This window comes from Sceloporus undulatus, chromosome 7, assembly GCF_019175285.1.
Source record: "Sceloporus undulatus isolate JIND9_A2432 ecotype Alabama chromosome 7, SceUnd_v1.1, whole genome shotgun sequence".
NCBI classification, from domain to species: Eukaryota; Metazoa; Chordata; class Lepidosauria; order Squamata; family Phrynosomatidae; genus Sceloporus; species Sceloporus undulatus.
Window position 1 is genome coordinate 10,242,845 of NC_056528.1, and position 21,191 is coordinate 10,264,035.

Genomic DNA, 21,191 nt, shown 5'->3' on the forward strand with positions numbered 1-21,191 from the left:
ATAATAATAATAATAATAATAATAATAATAATAATAATAATAATAATAATAATAATAATAATAATCCTTACTGCATAGAAACTGTATTTTCTGTGCAGAAAATGCTGTGGTTGGCAACTTATTTCCTGCACAGAAAACACATGCAAATTTTGCACAGAATAAGTCCTGACTGGTGAAAATTCTCACCAGTTTAGGTTTCTCTCCATCAAGATTTCCTGAGATGTAAGAAACATGGTTACTGATCGTTTTTACAAAGACTTTTGCATGTTCGACTCAGTCCCCTCAATCTCCCCTCATCCCCCAATGAGAAAGCCATAAGTCTCTGGATGAGGAGTTCTAGCATCGCCACATATTTAATTTAGATTAAGGGAGATTAGGTCGTACATTAGCAAAACAGTAAATCATCATTAGAAGTACATCTACTGAGGATTGGCGGACATGCCAAAGATAAGTGCCTTGTGTTACAGGGAAACGTTAATTACATTTTAAAGTTAATTGGTGACGGGGCCGGAGAGCATGGCTATCAGTCCGAAACCAAAAGGGAAGCTTGCCCACATGTTGCCACCTTCCATGCTGCCATTCGCGGCTATTTCTGGCAAAGGTTTGGCCTATTTCAGGTCCCTCCTGGATGTCTTCTCCTGCCTACTGTCCTTTTCTGGTGCAACAAAGCCAGGAAAGGACAGACAATGAGAAAGTTAAGACTGATGAAAAGTGGACATACAAGATAAGAAAGCTAAGGCTGATCTTGGGTGCCTAAGAAATTGGAACGGTTGGATGATGAGCTCTTGAACAATGAATGTGGTTATTGTGAAGGGAATGCCAATGGCCATTAGAAGAGATAAACTGAACTAAAGCATACATTGGATTTAACGTTTGCGTATGTCACCAACAGTGCTTTGGCCAGTGGCCACAACTCTCAAAAGAGTTCAGACAGATTTTCATGTTAAAAGGAATAGCTGGCGTTCTGTGTTAGGTTTATGTCTTTGTAAACGAACTCAGAAGTGTGCAAAATCAAACTGAGCAGTTTTACAAGATCCATCTTCCCCAAGGGCAGCGGTTCCCAATCTGTGGGTTGTGAGCCATTTGGGGGTCAAACGACTGTTTCACAGCAGTCACCTAAGACTATTGGAAAACACATATTTCTGATGGTCTTAGGAACCGAGACACCGTAATTTTATGGTTGGGGGTCACCACAACATGAGGAACTGTATTAAAGGGTCACGGCAGTAGGAAGGTTGAGAACCATTGCCCTAGGGGCTGCAATGAATGGTAGCCTGTGGAGCGCAAACAGTAGCCTGTTGCATCACATTGCAATGAATGGTAGCCCATTGCACAATGGTAGCCTGTGGAGTGACTGATGTGCTATGCATCAATCGGCAATGGGCAATGGGCATGAATGTGTATCAGGGCACTCCCCAGTGTACATCCAGAGGCCAGCTAGGTTCTGATGGCGTGCCGAATGTGCACCAGAGCACCCAGAGCACAATCTGTACGCAAAGGGATCTTGTAGCACCTTTGAGATTAACTGAGTGAACGAGTTTTCATAGACTAGGAGTCTCCTACAAGTCCCTCTTGCTGGAGTGTGGTTGTGCATCTCAGCCATTCACTAACAGGATACTCTTGTGTTTCTGAGATGTAGTTACAAATTCCTACAGTTCTGGAACATTATAGTCTGTAAAGCAGAATCTGAGTCAATGCGTGTGCGTGTGTTTATGTGACATGTGTGTGAAGACATCGCACACTGGTGCCAAAATGGAATGGAATGAACGTCTGAATGGGAAAGAAATGTGCATTAACTTATTTTTAAAAAGCAAAACAGAAAACACAGAGCTATCCAATTCATGGTTTGCAAGGCTATTAAGGAAAGCATCCACATATCTTTTGTATTCCCACCAACTGAGGAAACCAAAAGGGCTGGAGTCCTGACGGGGATGTGCATCTTTATATGTTAAGTTATATTTATGGGAATTAGATTTGGGAAGTTCCTCAACATCTGTATTTTATACAAGTCTGATGTTATGTTACTATGCAGGGGAATGAGCAATGTGCATTGTGACCATTGCACAACGGGACTACATTATAGGACAAATGTGCATCAATCCCAATGTGCATCAGCACATTCTTGCCAATGTCCCATTCTGCACCTTTCCAATTCAGTAACAAGGTTTCTTAGTTCTTCTGCTATATAACTATGCGCATATAAAGTTATGTAACGTACACCATGATAGAGGAATCCAGCCATGTTTCTTTCCTCCCTTGCCCCAAATTATACATAAACATGCATACTAAGCAACATGAAATGAAATATGCGCACCTTTGAAAAACGCACACATATTTACTTTAGCCTATAGAGGACATGCATTGAAAAGCGCACAAGATTACGGAGGGAAAAAAGGGGTGGGAAGTGTTTATATTAGGAGAAATGGCCTAAGATCTCAACACACATATGGCATTTCCATGCAAGAAGAGGGGAACCAACGTCTCACGGACCCAGATGCGAAAGAAAGGCGAGGAAGGAAGGGGATTCAAAGAAATGCCATGAAATGGAGCCAGAGAGATCTTCCCATCCTATTTATGACTGATGAACACATGCAAAAGCAAAATGGAGTACGTAGAGATGTAAATCTGAGCTGGTTATACTTCTACATTAAAAGGAGGGGAAAAGCTGAAGCTTTCTACCTGCTGGGTGAGATTTTGAGATCTTTTGTACATTTTTGGATAACTGTGGGGTGCCGGAGAGGCTTTTTGGTATCCGGAAGTCAACCAGCAGTTAACTTCCTAATTTTAATCCAAGACCTTTCCTGGACCTAACATGACCTGAGGAGGCCCAGAATAGTCCAAGAGAGGTTTGTTTGTTTTGCTATAAATCAAAAATAATGGGGCTATGGGTATGGGGGGCACTGGGTTTGCGGACCTCCACAATCTTTGGAGGAGCAATGTGGCCCCTAAGCCCATTAGCGGTTGCCCACACCTGCTCCAATGCTGTGCATCTTCCTTGGTCTTTGGACGTTACGCTCACCGGTCCCACAAAGTGCAGAGCGATCTGCAAGTGCCATTAGCTGCATTTTTCCTGGCACTTAATCTCTGGCCCTGAGGGCTGTCCATGCTGTGCTCATGCTCCCCCTGAGTCAAGGTAAACGGTTTTAGCATGACTCATGGTCTCTTAGGATTAATTACAAGAAGAAAGAGCATTTGTTAGTATCATGAAGAATGAGGTCAACTCGCCATGTTCCATTTCCATCCTCTGCTCAGAAGTCCAGAAGATAACATGGACATGTTTATCTATGCAATGGCAAATCGGAGCCCCATCCTATCAAGATACATATGTCAGTGCCTTCCAAACACTTATTGACCTGTGGGGACCCCATTAATTTGGTAGGGTTTTCTTATGTCCTAAGGAATACTCAGAGGTGGTTTTGGCAGTTCCTCCTTCTGAAATGTAGCCTTGCTATTTCTTGGTGGCCGCCATCTAAGCACCAAACCAGCTTAGCTTCCAAGATCAGATGGAGCCTGGTGCCTTCAAGGCATTTTCAGTTGGGGCATTTTCAACTGAGGTGCCTTCAAGGTATTTTCAAGGATGAAAACAATTTCACCCTCAAAGGTATTATCAGTGTCCTAAGTACTATCTTTGTCAACTGACCTTGTTGGATGGGTTGGATTATATGGGAGGACTATCTCATTCCTTAAAGCAGTGATTCCCAAACTCTGGTCTGCTAGGTGTTTTGGACTTCAGCTCCCAGAAGCCTCAGCCATCTTGGCCAATGGTCTTAGATTCTGGGATATGAAGTCCAAAACATCTGGAAGGCCAAAGTTTGAGAATCACTGCCCCAAACCATTTAATACGTTAAACATAAATATGTATAAATTATGTATAAATGACTGTTTTAGGGGGACAATTTCCATCACCTTGAAAAAGATGTCCTTTTTATGCAGTGCCAAGAAAGTGGTACCCACCATTTTGCCATCTCTCTCCATCACTTGCCCCAGATGTCTCCCTTGGCCTACCATCTGTGTTTATAGCTTTCCCTTGGAAGGTAAGGTAGACCCCCATACAAACATTCAAAATATTATTAAGAAGCTAATCTTCCCTGTACACGAAAGATATAGATTTCATAACGCATGTCGACAGATTTTAAATAAACCTTTGATGGGTTTTAAATGGAAATAAATCAATGCTCCATTTTTATTTGTAGTTTTTGCAGAACAGAATATGATAAAATGTTATAGGTCTACTATTGTATTTGTATTTAGAAACAGATCTGGCCGAATTAACTGGGGATTTAGACTCTGGCAGCATATTAGAGAGAACACTAATAACTATCAACAGATGGTTTAAAGATTTTTCCACTGGGAACAATGTTCCGGGAGGACTTGATTTGTTGAAACGTTGTTCGCCGTTCGGCAATGATAATCTTCATCAGTCATAACAACTTTCTGGAATCGGAGATGTGTCTCTATTGTAGATCTTAGGTTATAAAATGATATTCTGAATTAGTGGCAAGTCAAACGTTGACTTGAGGAACCTCGTCCTCGGTCTGAAGGCCATCGTCCAGAAACAACCCCAGATCCTTGGAGATTACAACCGGACATCACTAGTATCATTGGTCATCAGAAGTGTAGACCTCTGGGAAGCGTTCCAGAAGTTTAGGTCCACCAAAATCAATAGTTCCACCAAAATCAGGAACCTCAGACTTCCTCCTTCATCTCTTGCCCCATAAATCCAAAAAACTTGCTCTGGACATTCTTCTGGTCTTCCAAAATGGGGCTGGTATCCATAGACTGACCAGAGGTCCTCCTTTTCTTGGACAAGTCCTACATTCAAGCCACTGTCCAGAAGGAATGCCAAAATGTCCTCTACTTTGAGCCATGAAACCTCTCAGGTAAGAAAGAAGTAGCTCAACAGATTTATTACTCCAAGGGCCTGTTACTGTTCCTAAGCAATAAACATGACCAAAATGCCACCAAAATGTGTTGGAGAAGCAAAGAAAGGAGGAGGAAAGTGTATGTGTTTTTTTCCGACGGAGGAGTGGAAATGCCAGTCCAGTTGAGTTTGTGTTGCTAGTAAGGTACAATTTAAAGCATTTGTTTTGCTCAGAGTTTTTGAAGTAGTTTGCAAGTTTGCAAGAAAAATATGGTTCAGGACATAATAAAAATGCAGTGTATCTCCTTCCTGCCTTTAGCCACAGAAAGATGTGTTTAAGTTAGGAACCCACCAAAGAAATAATAATGGACTCGTTTCTCGCTTCCCAATTTTGTCACTTAGTCCAGGGCCTCAGATGAGTTCACGTTTCATCCCAGCAGCCCAGAAATAGTTACTCCGTGGAGCTTTGGTGGAAACCATTAACTTTTTACTCTCCCTTTTTCCCCATTCTAATCTAATTACCTTTTTGTAACACTCAACGGCTGAGCGCAATGTTAAATGGCCAATTCGCAGCAGCGTCGCACTTAGTGGAGGTGGGAAAATTGCATTTAGGGTAGACCCGTGATTCATTGTGGTGGGTTTGGATTTGAGGCTGACCAATTAATTTGCTCCCATGTTTGGCTCAAAGCCATCGAGGTGCGAGGACGAGTTATTTCTCATCACTCCCCCAGCCTTGGCCACCTTCAAAGGCAAGAAATGAAAGGCGCCTGAGAAGCTAAAGGACGAGGAGGAAAGGTGGAATTGCGACAACATTTCCAGTATGATCAGACTTCAATGGGGTCCATGGCTTGGGCGACTCGAACTCTGCAACCAAGTGATCCAGAACTCATTTCACCAAAGAGATTGCATCCCGTTCAGTCTTTCAAAGCATGGCTTTGAAGATGAAGCCAGGAATGCTGAAGACAATATACCAGGGGTGATGCTAGGTCAATGTTCCCTTTCATGCTCACAGAGCGTGAAAGGGCGATGGCCATTAGAAAAACACCAGAGATGGACAGAGCTTTCCTTGCAACCATTTCCAGAGTCAATCCATTGGTTCTACTCTGAGTTGAAACCCTAAATGGTTTCGTTTAAACCTCCTTAGTTGGAGGGGTTGAAAGCAAACATGGTGTAGAAGTTTGAGTGTTGGACTATGATCCTGGAGACCAGGGTTTGATTCCCTGCTCAACCATGGAAACCCATTGGGTAACCCTGAGTGGGTCACACACTCTTAGCCCCAGGAAACCCCATGATAGTCTTTTGTGGGTTTTTCGGGCTCTGCAGCCCATGTTCTAGACGAGTTTATTCCTGATGTTTCGGCAACCTCTGTGGCTGGCATCTTCAGAGAATGCTGACATGGAAGAGAGTGGGGTATATATATATATATATATATATATACTGTGTGACCCTGGGTAGGGAGGAATGATTTCCATGTCAATCTGTGTAATATCCTCCCACCCTGAGGCCTTGCCATTCAACAACAGAACAACACACAGATTAACATGGAAATCACTCCCAGGGTTACACAGTATGTGTGTACACACACACACACACACACACACACACACCTTATTTACCCCGCTCTTCTCATATATATATATATATATATATATTCATCCCACTCTCTTCCATACCAGCATTCTCTGAAGATGCCATCTCTGGTGTCTTTCTAATGGCCATCACCCTTTCACGCTCTGTGAGCATGAAAGGGAACATTGACCTAGCATCACAGAGCCTGAAAAACCCACAAAACACTATGGATACATGCCATGAAAGCCTTCAACCTCATGATAGGTTTGCCTTAGGGTCACCAGAAATGACTTGGAGGCACACAGCAACAAAATTCGGGGCTTCAGAGCCATAGTATTTGGATGCCAATGTATAGGTGAGAAGGAACTATACTAAACCCACTGATGCTACATTGATAATGGAAGATTGACCTCACTGTATGACAACGCCAGCATGGATGTGAAACTAATTTGTGAACTTGTTTGTTCGCTGAGTAAGATAGTTGAATTAAATCTGAAATATCATTTACGGGATTATTCGTAATGGCCACAGTGTTTCCCTCAATTGCGCCAAACTTCCCAAAGGTTAAAGCACCGAGGAATGCTGATTTTGCTTAGAAGTTACGTCACTGACTTTTAATGCGTAAAAATTAATGTATGCAAAAGGATCTTGTAGAACCTTTTATACTTATGGAAAGTTAGGCCTGTTACAGACTGCCAAAATAAAGCTGCTTTGGGTCTCTCTGGAGGTATGCTATTTAAATGATGCATGGGTCCTAAGAGTCCGGAGGTTGCGCCAAAGGCACTCTCCATTCCTAAGCACTGGAGGGCAGCTTTGGTGCAGCTTCTGGATTCTTAGGATGCATGCATCATTTAAACAGCATACCTCCAAAGAGACCCGAAGCAGCTTTATTTTGGCAGTCTGTAATAGGCCATAGTCTCAATGGTGCTACAAGATCCCTTTGCAGACTGATTTTCCAGATTAACATGGCTATGTCTTTGAATTCTTAGATTTTTGTGGGGGTTTTGGGCTAAGTGGCCATGTTTTAGAAGAGTTTCTTCCTGATGTTGCTCCTTCTAGAACCTGGCCACATGGCCTGAAAAAACCACAAAAATCTATGGATGCCGGCCATGAAAGCCTTCGACTTCACCCTTTGAATTCTGCTTAAAAATGATGTGTTCTATAATGATGAAGAGGAAAATGACTGAATTGGACATAACAAGTTGATTTGCAGTGACTCTAATAAATCCTACATTCATATTATGTCAGAACCAGATATATCTGTGAAGGAGGCATTATCTGCAATGCTTGCAGGCAATAAGTAACAAGCCAAATGCACATTGTGAACAATGATGGCAAACATCTCAAACCTGCTTTCATGGGGTCAAATTAAACCGCCCAGGCTTGCAACGCTCAAGCAAAAAAATATCAATGGGAATGTAGTCCTCATCCATTTTGGGCAGGAAACCGTTTCACCTCGCCGTTCTGTCGGCAAAAAGGCCGAACGTTTAGTGAGGCGATGCTGTTCTTAAATCAACTCCCTTACAAATCAAATCTGTCCTAGAAAGATGGTGACCCAGTTTGGTGTGAAAAGGGCACTTTTGAGCAAGCCGCCGTCTGAAGAGGCGAGCAAATTTCATTCGGGAGAGACCTGCAATTTGTTAGGACGAAGTACTGAAGGATGCATAGCCCTTTTTGCTTTTGCGCTCAGATACTTGTGCGGCGGGTCAAAGGCCGAATCTTGTTTGCGGCAAGGTTTCAAAATGACTGGGTTGACAAAAGATATATGTACGGTTTTAGGTTTCTCTCTCCAGAGGAGTGGAATGGCTTTATTAAATCCTGACATCCTGGAGCATTATCATTTATTGTTACATTTGAGCTGGGCACATTCTTTTGCAAAATGCAAGGCGATCCGAAAGGAACGGTGCAAAAAGACAGTGGAAGACGCTGGAGGATAGTGGCACCTCTTTCTTTGGTGTTTAACAATAAAAAGTTGTTACCCATCTTAGACCCACAAAGACAAAGAAGGTAGGAAATCCCAAAACGGAAAGAAACCTTCCTCAAGGTGATCTATCCTTCTTTTAATGTTTATAACTAAGTGCCTCTTCTCTTTCTCTTTCTCTTTCTCTTTCCCCCTGAAGACAGTGTTGTTGTTGTTTTTAATTTCTAAGTGCATCTTAATCTCGTTTCGGGATCAATTATTATAAGGCAAATGAAAATAATAGCAAGTGACAAAACAAAACAATGGCAAGGCAACCCATTCCAAGACGGTCAATAAATCCGAAGCATGCTTCATCTCAATACCTCGACCACCATCTCGGCGTGCAACCAATTCCAACCCTGCTGTGATAAGTGTCTTGTGCAACTCCAAAAGAGGTTTTCCAGAGAGGGGGAAATAAATTAAAATCAAGGTAAACGTATGAGGTTCATTTAGCATGGGATGCGTTTGCTTTTGGGAAGGCTAGTGAGTATTAGACAATATCCCATATCTACCTTTCCTGGAAGGCTTCCCTCATAACCATTGCATGGAAATGTCATTTGCTCATGGCCATTAGGTGACCTGGGGCAAGTCACACTCTCTCAGCCTCAGAGGATGGCAATGGCAAACCCCCTCTGAATAAACCTGTGAGAGGTTTGCCTTAGGGTCACCATAAGTCAGAAATGACTTGAAGGCACGCAACAACATCATACCACCGTTCTCCAACCACCAACAGAACGGGCCTCTTCCTTCCTATGCTGCTGATGCTTGGGAAAGTAAGTTGGGGGAAAGTTATGGCAACAGAGTCCCAATCATGAACAAGGAACCATTGTGTGTATGGAAAAATTACCTAGAATTACTCATTTATCACCGTTCCATATTCACCATCGCTACTTGGTTATGACAGTAGCGCACCCCACACTGGTTTAGTGCTTTTATTCCACTTTAAATGCTGTGGCTGACCTCTGTGTGGCATTCTGGGGTTTGTAGTTTCAGGAAGTTTCAGAGCTTCTCTGGCTGATAATTCTCAATTCCTCCGCAAACTCCCTAAACAAAGCCAGCATAGTGGTCTGCGCATCGGACTAGAACTCGGTTCAAATCCTGGCTTGGCCATGGAAACCCGCTGGGTCACCTTGGGCAAGTCACAGTCTCTCAGCCTCAAGAAGATGGCAATAGCAAATCCTTGTAGGGCCGCCGTAAGTCGGAAATGACTTCAAGGCACACAACAACAGCAACAAGCAGTAGACCAACTGAGTCAATAAGAATCACCTACATCAATGACACGTTGTAAATCCCAGGGTTTCCTAAGGAACAGCCTTAACAGTTAAAGTGGAATAAAAGCATAGAAGCATAGAGTTGGAAGAGACCACAAGGGCCATCCAGCCCAACCCCATTCTGCCACGGGATTGTCCTGTTTTAACTTGCAAGCCACCCTGGTTCTTCCGGACAAAGAGGCAAGATATAAATTAAATATTTATTTATTTATTTATTACTGAATAATAGCACTGTAACAGTGTAGTGTGATATCCAACTCTATTGCTGCGTTGCAACCCCTGCCCAACCTACATCAGCTGCTTGGTGAGAAGAAGATCCTTTCCAATGGCAATTAGAGCATAAGCAAATGATGTCTCCACTGGGTTTGGAGCGATCCAGCCATGAGAGATTACTTAGTTAAGTATAGTATGCAAAGGGATCTTGTAGCACCTTGGAGACTAACAGTGCACAATAAGGAGCTTATTGCATGGGGCTCTAGGTACACAGCTAGCAAAGAACGAAAGGAGGTGGGAAGGGAATGGAATGGTGAAAGGACGCATTTTACCGCATGCCAGAATGCCGCTGATGCCGCCAGAAGTCCCCTTTCCATTTCCCCATCCATCCTCCAGAGGGCAATTTTCAAGAACTGTTCAGAACTGTTCACCTCTGGGACGGATGGTGAAGGGAACGGAACAGGGGCTTCCATCAGCATCAGTGGCGTTCCGGCGTGTGGCAAAATGCGTCCTTTCCCCGTTCCATTCCGTTCCCTTCCCACCCCTTTTCGTTCTGTGCTGGCTGCGTTCCTAGTTACAGCATCTGAGGAAGTAGACCTGGTCTATAATAATAACTTTATTATGGCCATTTGGCCAGCACAGTAGACCTGGTCTATGAAATCCTATGAAAGTTGTAGCATACGTTTTCATAGACTTAGGTCTACTTCCTCCAATGCATGGCGCAAACTGGTCAAGTACAGAAGAGGTTATTTAGTCAAGATGCCCAACACAGGCCACTGGACTAGCTGTCTAGGATCACAGCAGGGGTGGGATTGGGAAGTCCGGAGGCGGTCTCCCTAGCTGCATGGGTTGGCAATTTGGGGGGTTCAAAAGAAGGAGGGAAGAGAGAAAGTACATACCAGGAAAAAGACACATGGCGTCTGCCCAGCCCCCCAGGAAGTAAAACAGACTTCGTCTGGTCAGCAGGAGATTTCAAACCATTTCTCAGACACAAAGGCCACAGGAATGAGGTGCCGATCAGAAGAGGAGGGTCTGCAGCAAGCAGAAAAACCGACTCGCACTGTGCCAGTCTGCGACATACAGCCAGCAAGCCTTGGCGAGGCCTGCAGCCAAAAACCCAGCTTTTATCATATTGCATTTTGAGGGAGGGGTCGGGGGGATACTTTTTAAAATAATGCTTTGAACGGTTTTATTGGTTTCTGCGAGGGAACGGCTGCCAAGAGGGAACAATGGCCACTTTTTGAAAGCCTTCTCCAATTTTCTTTGAAAAAAGATGGGGGGAAAAAGAAGTCAATACATTCTCAAAGCGGTGACACTAAGCTATCTCAAAAAGTACTAAAGAAAATTGACGTTATTTTGTTTCTCATCCGTCTTTTGTGCTTTGTTCCAGTTTTATGATTTGCCAGTAAAATTTGTCAGCACCGTCGGTGGCGACTGCCATGTTTGTGGGGCAGGGAATGTACTCTGGGTTTTAAAGGAGCTATCCAATGGAACAGTCTTATTGTAGAGAAAAGCCCCAGGACCTTAGATATCTCCTTGGACGTTGGGTCAACCTATTAGCCCTTTAGGAAAGGATCCGTCTCTCTGGATAACTCCATTGGAAGTTGGTTGACTTGAGATCTTGGAGAAGAGTTCAGTGCCTTGGATTGCCCCTTGGAAGACTTGGGTGGCATCCAAGGCACTGAGCTTCTTTTATCATAAGAAATCACCTTCTTGGATAAATGTTGGTCCATGCTGAGACCCAGAGCAGATTCTCCGTCCCCTTGACATGGAAGCCACCAATTCCTAATGAGGAACCCACAGCTTACTTGAGATTCCTGTCCCAGAATCCGCCATACATTCTGGCAGCGTCAAACAATATTTGAGATCCTTAGCTTTTCACAGCCCAAAAAATTACAAGAGAACTATGCAGAGACCAATAATTTCCAACAAAGCATCACCTTAAGATACAAATCATAACTGAAGACATAACTATAATTGCAATGAGCCCTGTCCAGCCAATGCACATCTGCCAAAGAGGGGAAAGACAGAGAAAGGAAGAGTAATGGGGTGACAGACAGATGAAAGAGTCCTCCACAGTTTGCAGAGAGACGACAGGAAAACAAACACATGTTGATAAACCAATCCAACCACCACCACATGGTTACGCCGGCATTGGTTGGCTGGGGTTCACGCTGAAAATGTGCACAAATACAGACACTCCATGAAATGGTTGAAAAATCCTTGCCGGCTAGCTGCCCGCCAGAAAGTCCATTCCTGGATGCTTCAGTCAATGTCCAGAGCACCTCTCAATAGGTTTCTAGAGATTATCTCCAGTTCCCGAACTCCTGCCCAGTATGGCTGGTGGCTTCCATGTTAGGGTTGTGCTGGATGCACTCTGGATTTAACTCCAGCTTTGAAGGAGTTATCCTCTCCTTCCAGACTTTCTACTATTTTAAGGAGTTGAACTCTCTTCAAAGAGTAGACCCAGCACTTCGGAGAAAGGCTGGAATATATCTCAGAGTGGACCCATGCCCTCCACTGACCTGGGAGCTACCAGCCACTCAAGATCTGTTTCTATACATTTGTTTCTGTGTGTAGTTTGAAAGGAAGGCCAGTGGGATTGGTGCCCTCTCTTTCTCCTCCATCTTAGATCTAAACCTGGACTCTCCTCTCTCCATCCAAAAGGTTCCTCAGGATCTTAACTAGGTTCCTCAGTGAAGTTCTGGAGATGTTTTTGGTGTGCAAAGCATTTCAGGCCACAAATCATTGCACTAGTCATGGGCTCAGAATCAGCTAAACCAAGTCTTTCCAGATTTTGGTGGACTTAGGTACCTCAAACCAAGAAACATTAGACTGGTTGGAGCATCCCTGTTCACACACCAACAGTGTTGACAGAGATATGGTTTTCAGCGCCAAGGACAGGAAAACCAGATCTAACTTAAACATTACCTTCACAATATGGGTTCTCCAATGTTGTATCCATAATGGTGTTGGGCCATGTGGGTATTTTTTTTGCAAGGGAAAGTAAGATGGCTGAGAAATCTTGGCTATGCACAACTTCAGATCTTCTGAAGGCCAAATGGGAATCAGCCATGGGAATAGGGCAACCATGCTGCAAAGGTAATGTTGCAAAATGGCTGATAAAGGAAGATCATGTTCACCTGTTAGGGCCTTGAAGGAATGGAAGGAAGGAAGCATAAGTCTGTGAAGAACAGAGGGCACCTTCATGGGATCCAACTCTATTGATCAAAAGTGCAGCCAATGAACTGGAATATGGATTGTAGGATCTCAACCACTTGGCCAAATCCAGATGTCCAAAATTTGGAGTAGGCAGATCATCTAAACATGAGCATATTCCTATCCTAGCAACAGCACACATCTTTTACAGAGATGGGGGGTGGATTTCACATGGAGACGCATGAAGCACAATTCACACACACATACATGCACACACACACCACCAACAATGTCTTCAGAGCCACATGCCACCGGAGCCTTAGCAGTGGGTCAATATCTCACAGTGAAAAAACTCTGCAGATGGCTCTTTTTATTAACCTGGTTTTATGCTAAGAAGTGGCCTTTCATTAATCTCACTTTCCATTCAAACAACAGATGCACTGAGCTGTGCATAGCAGCTTAAAACGGTGAGTTTTGTATGTCTCCTCTCGTATTCAATGGGATGTCATTTCAACCAGGGCCAAAGAATTTCTTTCCCTCCTGGATTCTCTGAAAAACTTGATAATCTCATTTAGTGTGATCATCTGAAAATCTAGTTGAGTGTTAGAAGAATCATTGGATAATATCTCTAGTTGTGATAATATCTCCATGGTGGTTGTCGGCCCTCAGACTTTTGCCTGCATTACTGGAGAGTATACGAGGGTAAAGGGGGAGCGGCTAAAGGATCCCCGGTTGCAAAAATAGCAAAGCAAAGGATCAAATGTCGGATGACCATTTCTGATGTTGTTAGAGGGAAAACAACACCATTAGATGGCATCCCAGCCTCCAAGGTCAGGGCTTATAGGAGGGGAAAATCTGATTAAAGTTGTCTTCATGTGATCCAGCATCCATTTGCCAGAATGTGCAATGCAGTGTACAGATGTCAGATGTGACCTAATGGCTCAGTTTAGGAAGTCTGGCCTTGGCCCTTTGGAAGGGTTGAAATGGCTAGCAGTGGGTTCATAGATATGGAGAACAGCCATCCTACTTTCAAGGTTTTCAAAGGCCACTGCCACACTGCAGAATGAATGCCGCTTGACACTGCCTTAACTGTCCAGGCTCCATCCCATGGAATCCTGGGATTTGCAGTTTGTTGGGGCACCAGAGCACACTGATGGTGGAATTTAAGCATCTCACTAAACTACAAATGTCATAATTCCATAGCAGGGAGCTGTGACAGTTAAGGCAGTGTCGGACTGCATTCATTCTGCAGCATAGATGCTACCCAAGTGAAAAAGAGCAAAAAAGCACCCATCTTGAGGGATAAAACTGGGGTCCTTTCTGGTTCCCAGCTTCATAAGGTATAGGCAAAAAGCTTGGCAGTCAGTGCAGACCCATGCAATAGCTCCTGATACCAAAGTTATGTTCAGTATCATTGAACAAGACATGAGGGAAGGAAGGGAAACCATTTTGAAACCACTCCTGGCCTACAATTAAACTGGGCACAGTATGCAAGAAAGGAGATCCTGTCTTTGCATCAAACACTGTCCTAACTTCCCACCTGCCTTTGTTTCTGGGAAATTTTTCATCTCTGGAAAAAGAGGTAGTAACTTCACAAGGTGGACCATGACCTATTCAGGATCAAGCCATATCAGTTGCCTTGCCATTGTAACAACCTATCGCCAGGGTCTTGGAGGCAACTTGACTAGGGTCACATACCACAAACACACATGCACACCGACACACATAGAGACAGACAGACGTCATCGCTCCTGGGCTGAGAACGCCAATATCCATGTGTCTTTCCAAAATGGCTGTTCAGGGTGGACACAGAGATGAGCATGAACACTTTCAGCCACGGGGTGGAAGGAGAGACAACTGATGGAATCAACATCACACTTAATATTTCCCAAGTACCTTTTCAACACCGATCCCTCATTGGGAAACAAAAAACGGAGTCAGTGATGCGGGACCCCATGCTTACATTTCCCCAACAGCAGGATGGGAAACGGTTCCATCTGGGTACCAATATCGATGGAAAGACCTCACCCTCCAAGAAACCCAAGGGCACATCTACACTGTGAAATCATGCAGTTTGACCCCACTTTTACCACCCACTTGAGTGTATCCTACAAAATCCTGGAATATGGAGCTTTGTGGGGCATTGGCACATTTGGGGCAGAGACGGCTAAAGACCTTGCAAAGTGACCATAGGATGGAGCTACAGCACTTCAAGTGGTATCAAATGGCATTAGTTTCTGCGGTGTGGATGCACTCCAAGTCACAGACCATGCGGCCGAGCTTCTCCCGCCTTACCTGTTCCCATTGAAGGATGCCTTGTAGTCCCCCGGGGAGAGGATGGTCTCCTCCGTGTAGACGGGCACAGGAGTCCTTACACACTCGTGGGAGCACTGGAGAGTTTCGTTGTAGGCTGTGAATATGTCCAAGTTGCTGGGCACTCGGGCTGGAGTGAAGTCCGTCAGGTTCTGACAGCTTTCTTCCTGCTGGTTAATCTTGCGTTGGTGGCCGTTCCTCCTCGCGTTCCCACTTTGGGCACAGCTACAAAGGAAAGGAAAGCAAAAAGAAGGAGGAGATGGGTCAAAAGAGGGGCAACCAAGGAGACAACATAAAACCATTATATCTATCCCTGTTATATGTTACCATTGCATGGACCAAACAGGCCTGTGAAGATGGTTAAACGTGGCACCAGAAGTCAAATGGATTCGAAAGCAAATACACTCATCCCTCCATGTTTGCAGCTTTGATATTTGCGGATTTGATTATTTATGGATTTGATGAATATGTTCTCTCTAGGAATCTCTAGGTTCTCCGTTGCAACTTTATGGTCAGTGTGTTGGACGCTGACAAAAGAGTTGCGCTGGAGGACCTAGAGATTCCAAGAGAGGTGTCCTCTCAGGTAAAAACATGGAGTTTTTGTTATTTGCGCTTTCCTCATATTCACGGGGGTCTTGTGCTTCTAACCCTAGCGAATATGGAGGGACAAGTGTACTCCTGGGAAGCCAAAATGACTAAATGGAGGTTATCGTACTTTGGACACATCATGAGATGACATGATCATTGGGGAAAATGATAAGTGTTTGAGAACTGATTTCTCAGAGGGGAAAGGAAGGGCCTTGCATAATATGCTGCACCACCTACAGTTCCTGTTTTACTTTTTAAAATGGGCATGCTTTCCATTCACCTTTAATGCTAGTGTCAGTTTAATGGCATTTTAACTTTTTAATTGTAGAATCCTAGAGCTGGAAGAACATCAAGAGCCATCTAACCCAACCCCATCCTGCCATGCGGGAAGACACAATCCAAGCTCTCCCAACAGATGACCACTCAACCTCTGTTTAAAACCCTCCAAAGAAGGAGAAACCACCACACCTCAGAAGCCCCTGTTGTGCATCAGAAGTACCCAAAATGCATTTGAAAAGCTCAGTGTGCATTGGAAGTGTCCAGTGTGCAGCAGAAGGTCTAGTCCAACACTCAAACCACTACACCATATGGCTTTGCTCCGAATCCCTACTTAGCCTCAAGGCTTCCAGAGTAACCTTGTAAAACCATACCCTGGCAACCCCTGTTGCCAAAACAAGGTTATTGTCCCAATGCGTGCAGCTCAGGCTTCTCTGGAAGATCATAAAATGCAAATAGGTAAGAGAGACGACGCTTCAGAAACAAATACTTGGATCCCTGGGAGAGGAAACTCTATTATCCGCTGCTAATTATACCTGCGATTTCAAATTCAATTATCATTTTTTAGAAGCATCCGAGAAGCGTTGGCCTCAATCAAGCGATCACATTTTGGGTGCATTTTATGCATGTATTTATTTATCTAGCATAATCAAATCTGAATTTTAAATGGGGGCCATGATAATTAATGGGAAACGACTGGTGCTAAGTGGTGTATCCATGCATGCTCAAATACGAAGCCTGGTATGCACATATATCTTTCGGCATGCTTAGCACATTTCCCAAACTCCTCATAAACACAGACTCTTCTCTCTTTCTCTTTCTTTTTGGACTGCTGATGTAATTAATTCCCTCTTCTGTGCTATTCTTGTTCTTCTGGTTCACTTTTCTTGGCCTGCCAATCCTCCTGGATTTTGATTTAAGAATGCTGAAATTAATTCTGGAATTGGAGCACATGTACTGTACATTGGAATTCACTCCCTTCCGTTTATTTGCATCTTTTAACCCATTTACATTGCTGAAGCACATGTGTGAATCCATAATGCAATGCAAGAAAGCACTCAGAGGGGTAATACCTACATAATCCCACCAACAACCTTTTCACAGGGGCCTTTTCTGAGCTGCATGCCCTCATGTGTGCCTGTAAAATGCTACACCCTATGCACCATGCGTAATTATTGCATATGACCACGGATCTATGCCATGTCCAATACTGTGTCATTTTGCACACACTTCGCTACGTAGCAGAGGCACTGTGCAGTCCTCCTACTGAAATGCAAAAATGGGTATCGGAGCACAGGTAAGAATGTCCCGATGTGTACTGAATTCTACCAATGCCCATCAGCATCATTTAGCTGGTGTTTCAATGTGCAGTGGCACCTAATGAGCATTGGGACCAACACTCAATGGAGACTTTGCTGGCTCTGCTGTGTAGTAACATCAAGGCAACCAGCTTACGGAATACAGTTATTGCACTAAACTACTCAATTCTACTTCTTGCAGACATATGTCCACTCATATAGAAACAAGTCCCACACTGAGGTCCTGCCTGAGCTGGTCATAAGTCCAGGGTCAGTTCTGGAGCATTATGTTCTGGAACTGGCCCTGGATTGGCCACAATGGCAGCCACACACATGGGCTGACACCTTATTTTACATGTTTTGTCTGCTGTTTGGTCTACTGACTGCAATACTAAATGCTACTGCTACTAGGTTAGCATTCAAAGATATATCCATCTTAGTCTGAAAGATCAGTATGTAGAGAGATCTTTGAGACTAACTAAACGAAAGAAGTTGGCAGCATGAGCTTTCGTAGACTAAGGTCTACTTCCCAATGTATCTGAGGAGGTAGACTGAAGTCTATGAAAGTTCATGCTGCCAACTACTTTCTTTCTCTCAAAGGTGCTACAAGATAGTTTTTTGTGGGTTTTTGGTGCTATGAGGCCATGTTCTAGAACAGTTTATTCCTGACGTTTCGCCAGCAGCTGTGGCTGGCATCTTCAGAGAATGCTGGCATGGAAGAGAGTGTATGATCCCGGGTAGGGAGGAGTGACCTCTATGTTAATCTGTATATTGTTCTGTTGTTGATGGCCAGGCCTTAGGGTGGGAGGGCATGCTAGAAGGTCTTTCTACATACTACTACATTAGTTAGTTAGTTAACCAACAAACGAATGCTTGGATGGAAGCAAAGTCCAAGTTGGCTTCCTTGTGACCTCCACCTCCTCCAGGGTTGCAGGAACATAATGGTCACAGAGTTGGGAGAGACCCCAAGGGCCATCCATTGCAATTCCATTTTGCCATGCAGGAAGACAGCATCCAAGCCCTCCCTGTGACAGATGGCCATCCAGCCTCTGGTTCAAAACCTCCAAAGAAGGAGGCTCTGCCACCCTCCAAGGCAGCAGCGTATCATTCCACTGTCTGTTTGACATCAATATGTTCTTCTTAACGTTTAGGTGGAAACTCTTTTCCTGCAGCTTGAATCCAATGATATCATCATGATATCACCTGGGTGCTGTTTACTCTCATATCGAGAAGACTCTCACATAGAGCACACAGAGGGACAATTGGAGGCAGGGAAACTGCTAGCCCAGCATTGTACCAGGAATATTCAGGCAGGATTTGAGTGGATAGATGCCTCCGCTGCAGAAGAGACTTCCCGAAATTGCTCTACTATGGGTTTCCCTTTTAATCCTTTTTGACAAGCCGAGGGGGGGGGGGGGGCCTGCGGGTTGATGAAGGAGAGGAAGAAAAGGAAAAGGAGCCCGATCTTCTTGGATGACTTTCCAATTTTCTCGCTTCCTCCGTATCAGATTCAGTCCCATCACTGAAGGTGAGCTGTCAAACCACCCGGTCCAATTATGCCGAGAAACCATCACCAGTTTGAAGCTCTTAAGGAACGTATTTCTGAGCGGAAACAGTGGCCTGGGATCTGCCTTTGAGCAAAAGAAGAGGGGGAAGAAGACAAGGGAAACCATGCAGATCCCCATGCAGATCTCCCAAAGGTGCCGTCACGTTCTTGCAATGGAAGGAAGGAAGGAGGTGGCAGGGGGGATAATAATAAAAGCTGACCTCAAAGTAGGTCAATTTGACAAGGAAAGTAGGTAAAGGCAGGAACGCCTGAAGCAAAGACGTAACCTATTTTACTATATGCATAGCTGATGTGAAAAGAAGAAAGGAGAGCAAATGAGGCTGGATGGGAACATGGGGGCCGAGGGATACGGAGCATGTTAAACAGGCGGCGCGTGCTCAGGAGGACTCAGAGAGATGGCATGGCCACCCGCAGCACAGCTGTTTTCCCTCTTGCGCTGCAAAAGAATTGTACAGAAACAGGCACAGACTGATGGAAGAAATGGGGAAAGTGTCGCCAGTTCTCCTGAGGCTTCTCACTGTGCCTCTGTCGGATTCGCCGATCTGGTTGTACATCTCTTTCCAATCCGACTCGTTCTACGTAACACACTTGTCCTGCCCTACATGCCATGAGCCCATTCAAGTGCTCCCAATGCACATGCACATTCACAAATGCAGAGCCAGATCCTGAAAGGCTTTGACAAAGCCATACACGTCGGTGGAACCCCCAATTGCCTTTCATCTTTGGATCTTAAATTCCTAAATTCTGGGCAATTCAGGTCACAACTACAGAGGGATCCTGACTATAGAGCCATCACAGATTACGCTGTGCTACGCCTCTGCGACCGTGATAGCGAATGTTATCTGCAAATTTTTCCCGTCAACGATTTTCCAAAAGATTTCACAAACTGCAACGAATCTCCTCTATTGTGAGGTTGAAGGCTTTCATGGCCGGCATCCATAGATTTTTGTGGGTTTTTCAGGCTATGTGGCCATGTTCTAGAAGAGTCAGGAATAAACTCTTCTAGAACATGGCCCGAAAAAGCCACAAAAATCATCCCCTCTATTCATTTTCAGCAAGGGTTTCTCGGTAGCCAAGAAACCCACTCAACTGGGGGATGAACAGCAAGGAGTAATGATGTTCTTCTTCCCTAGTTATAGCCTCCGTTCGTTGGGAGATTTTAAGCATTAGTAGCCAGATTGCAAGGTGGTAACCCTACAAGAAGAACCGTGCCCAGAACACAGAAGCGCAGGTGGCGGGATCACAAGAGCGTGGGCAATTCTAATAGCAAAACCTTTTGAGCTGGCAGTATGAAATGTGCCTGCAATTTTAACTCGGAAAAGAAGCATGTTTGCCATAACTAGCAGCAGATTGGGAATCTCTGCCCTACAGGCATCGGAGGAAGAGGGGTGCGGGGGGGGAAACTAGATGAAACCATCAGTCTATTCCGTCAGGTTCTGGCTTCAGGCAAAGACGATCGCACATAAGTTTCTGATGGATGGGTTCACGAAATCGGATCAAACAAAATGAAAGCATCCATCCATCCAAAGAGAGGAGGAGGAGGAGGAAGAAGCCACAAAGCCATTCCACGTTAGAGACATCAAGAATGCTCACACATTTTCTCTTTCTTGACCTGAAAGGGTGTCTTAACGTATCTGGACAGGCTTTGTTAAAATAACAACAACTGGCCACCTGTCACAAGATCTGTTTTTCTCTTCCAAAAGAAGGTCTCTGAGACCTCCTTGCGCAAGAATTCGCCAGACTTTGCGACAGCTTCTAATACTGGATAACATTAGCATACTCCGGTATTGAAGTTGTGTCTCTTTTGTAGCAGGGGCGTACTTTTTTGTGTGCATTCTCTCATTTCAGTGTTCCACAAGGATACTCCCAGTTGGTGTAGGAGCCTGTGTTTTCCCCAAAATTACATGCAGCTGTAGGTCTCCCACCTTGACATCCAAATCTGGACACTTCCATGATGTTATGCCAATGCAGTGTTGGGGGCAATGGAAGCTCTCAACAGAATAGTGGCCACACACAACAACACAATTTTTTGCACAGGAAACTTGGGCTGAGATCCTGTTACATGGATATGGACACATAGCGCTCCATGTCCGCAGTTCTGCACTTCATCCCATGC

General features: G+C 44.4%; 1 protein-coding gene across 2 annotated transcripts in view; it reads right to left on the reverse strand.

Moving 5' to 3' along the window:
• Positions 1 to 21,191, reverse strand: part of AJAP1 (adherens junctions associated protein 1) — a 96,972-nt gene that overhangs the window by 2,907 nt on the left and 72,874 nt on the right. Inside the window, exons 4-5 of one of the 2 annotated variants that reach the window (XM_042480318.1) lie at positions 15,329 to 15,571; positions 10,774 to 10,906 (exon numbers count right to left, since the gene is read on the reverse strand). In XM_042480318.1, coding sequence (XP_042336252.1) covers positions 10,834 to 10,906; positions 15,329 to 15,571 — 316 coding nt within the window. In that variant the 3' untranslated portion in view covers positions 10,774 to 10,833. The remainder of the gene's footprint in view (positions 1 to 10,773; positions 10,907 to 15,328; positions 15,572 to 21,191) is intronic. The other variant, XM_042480319.1, reaches the window with a different exon arrangement.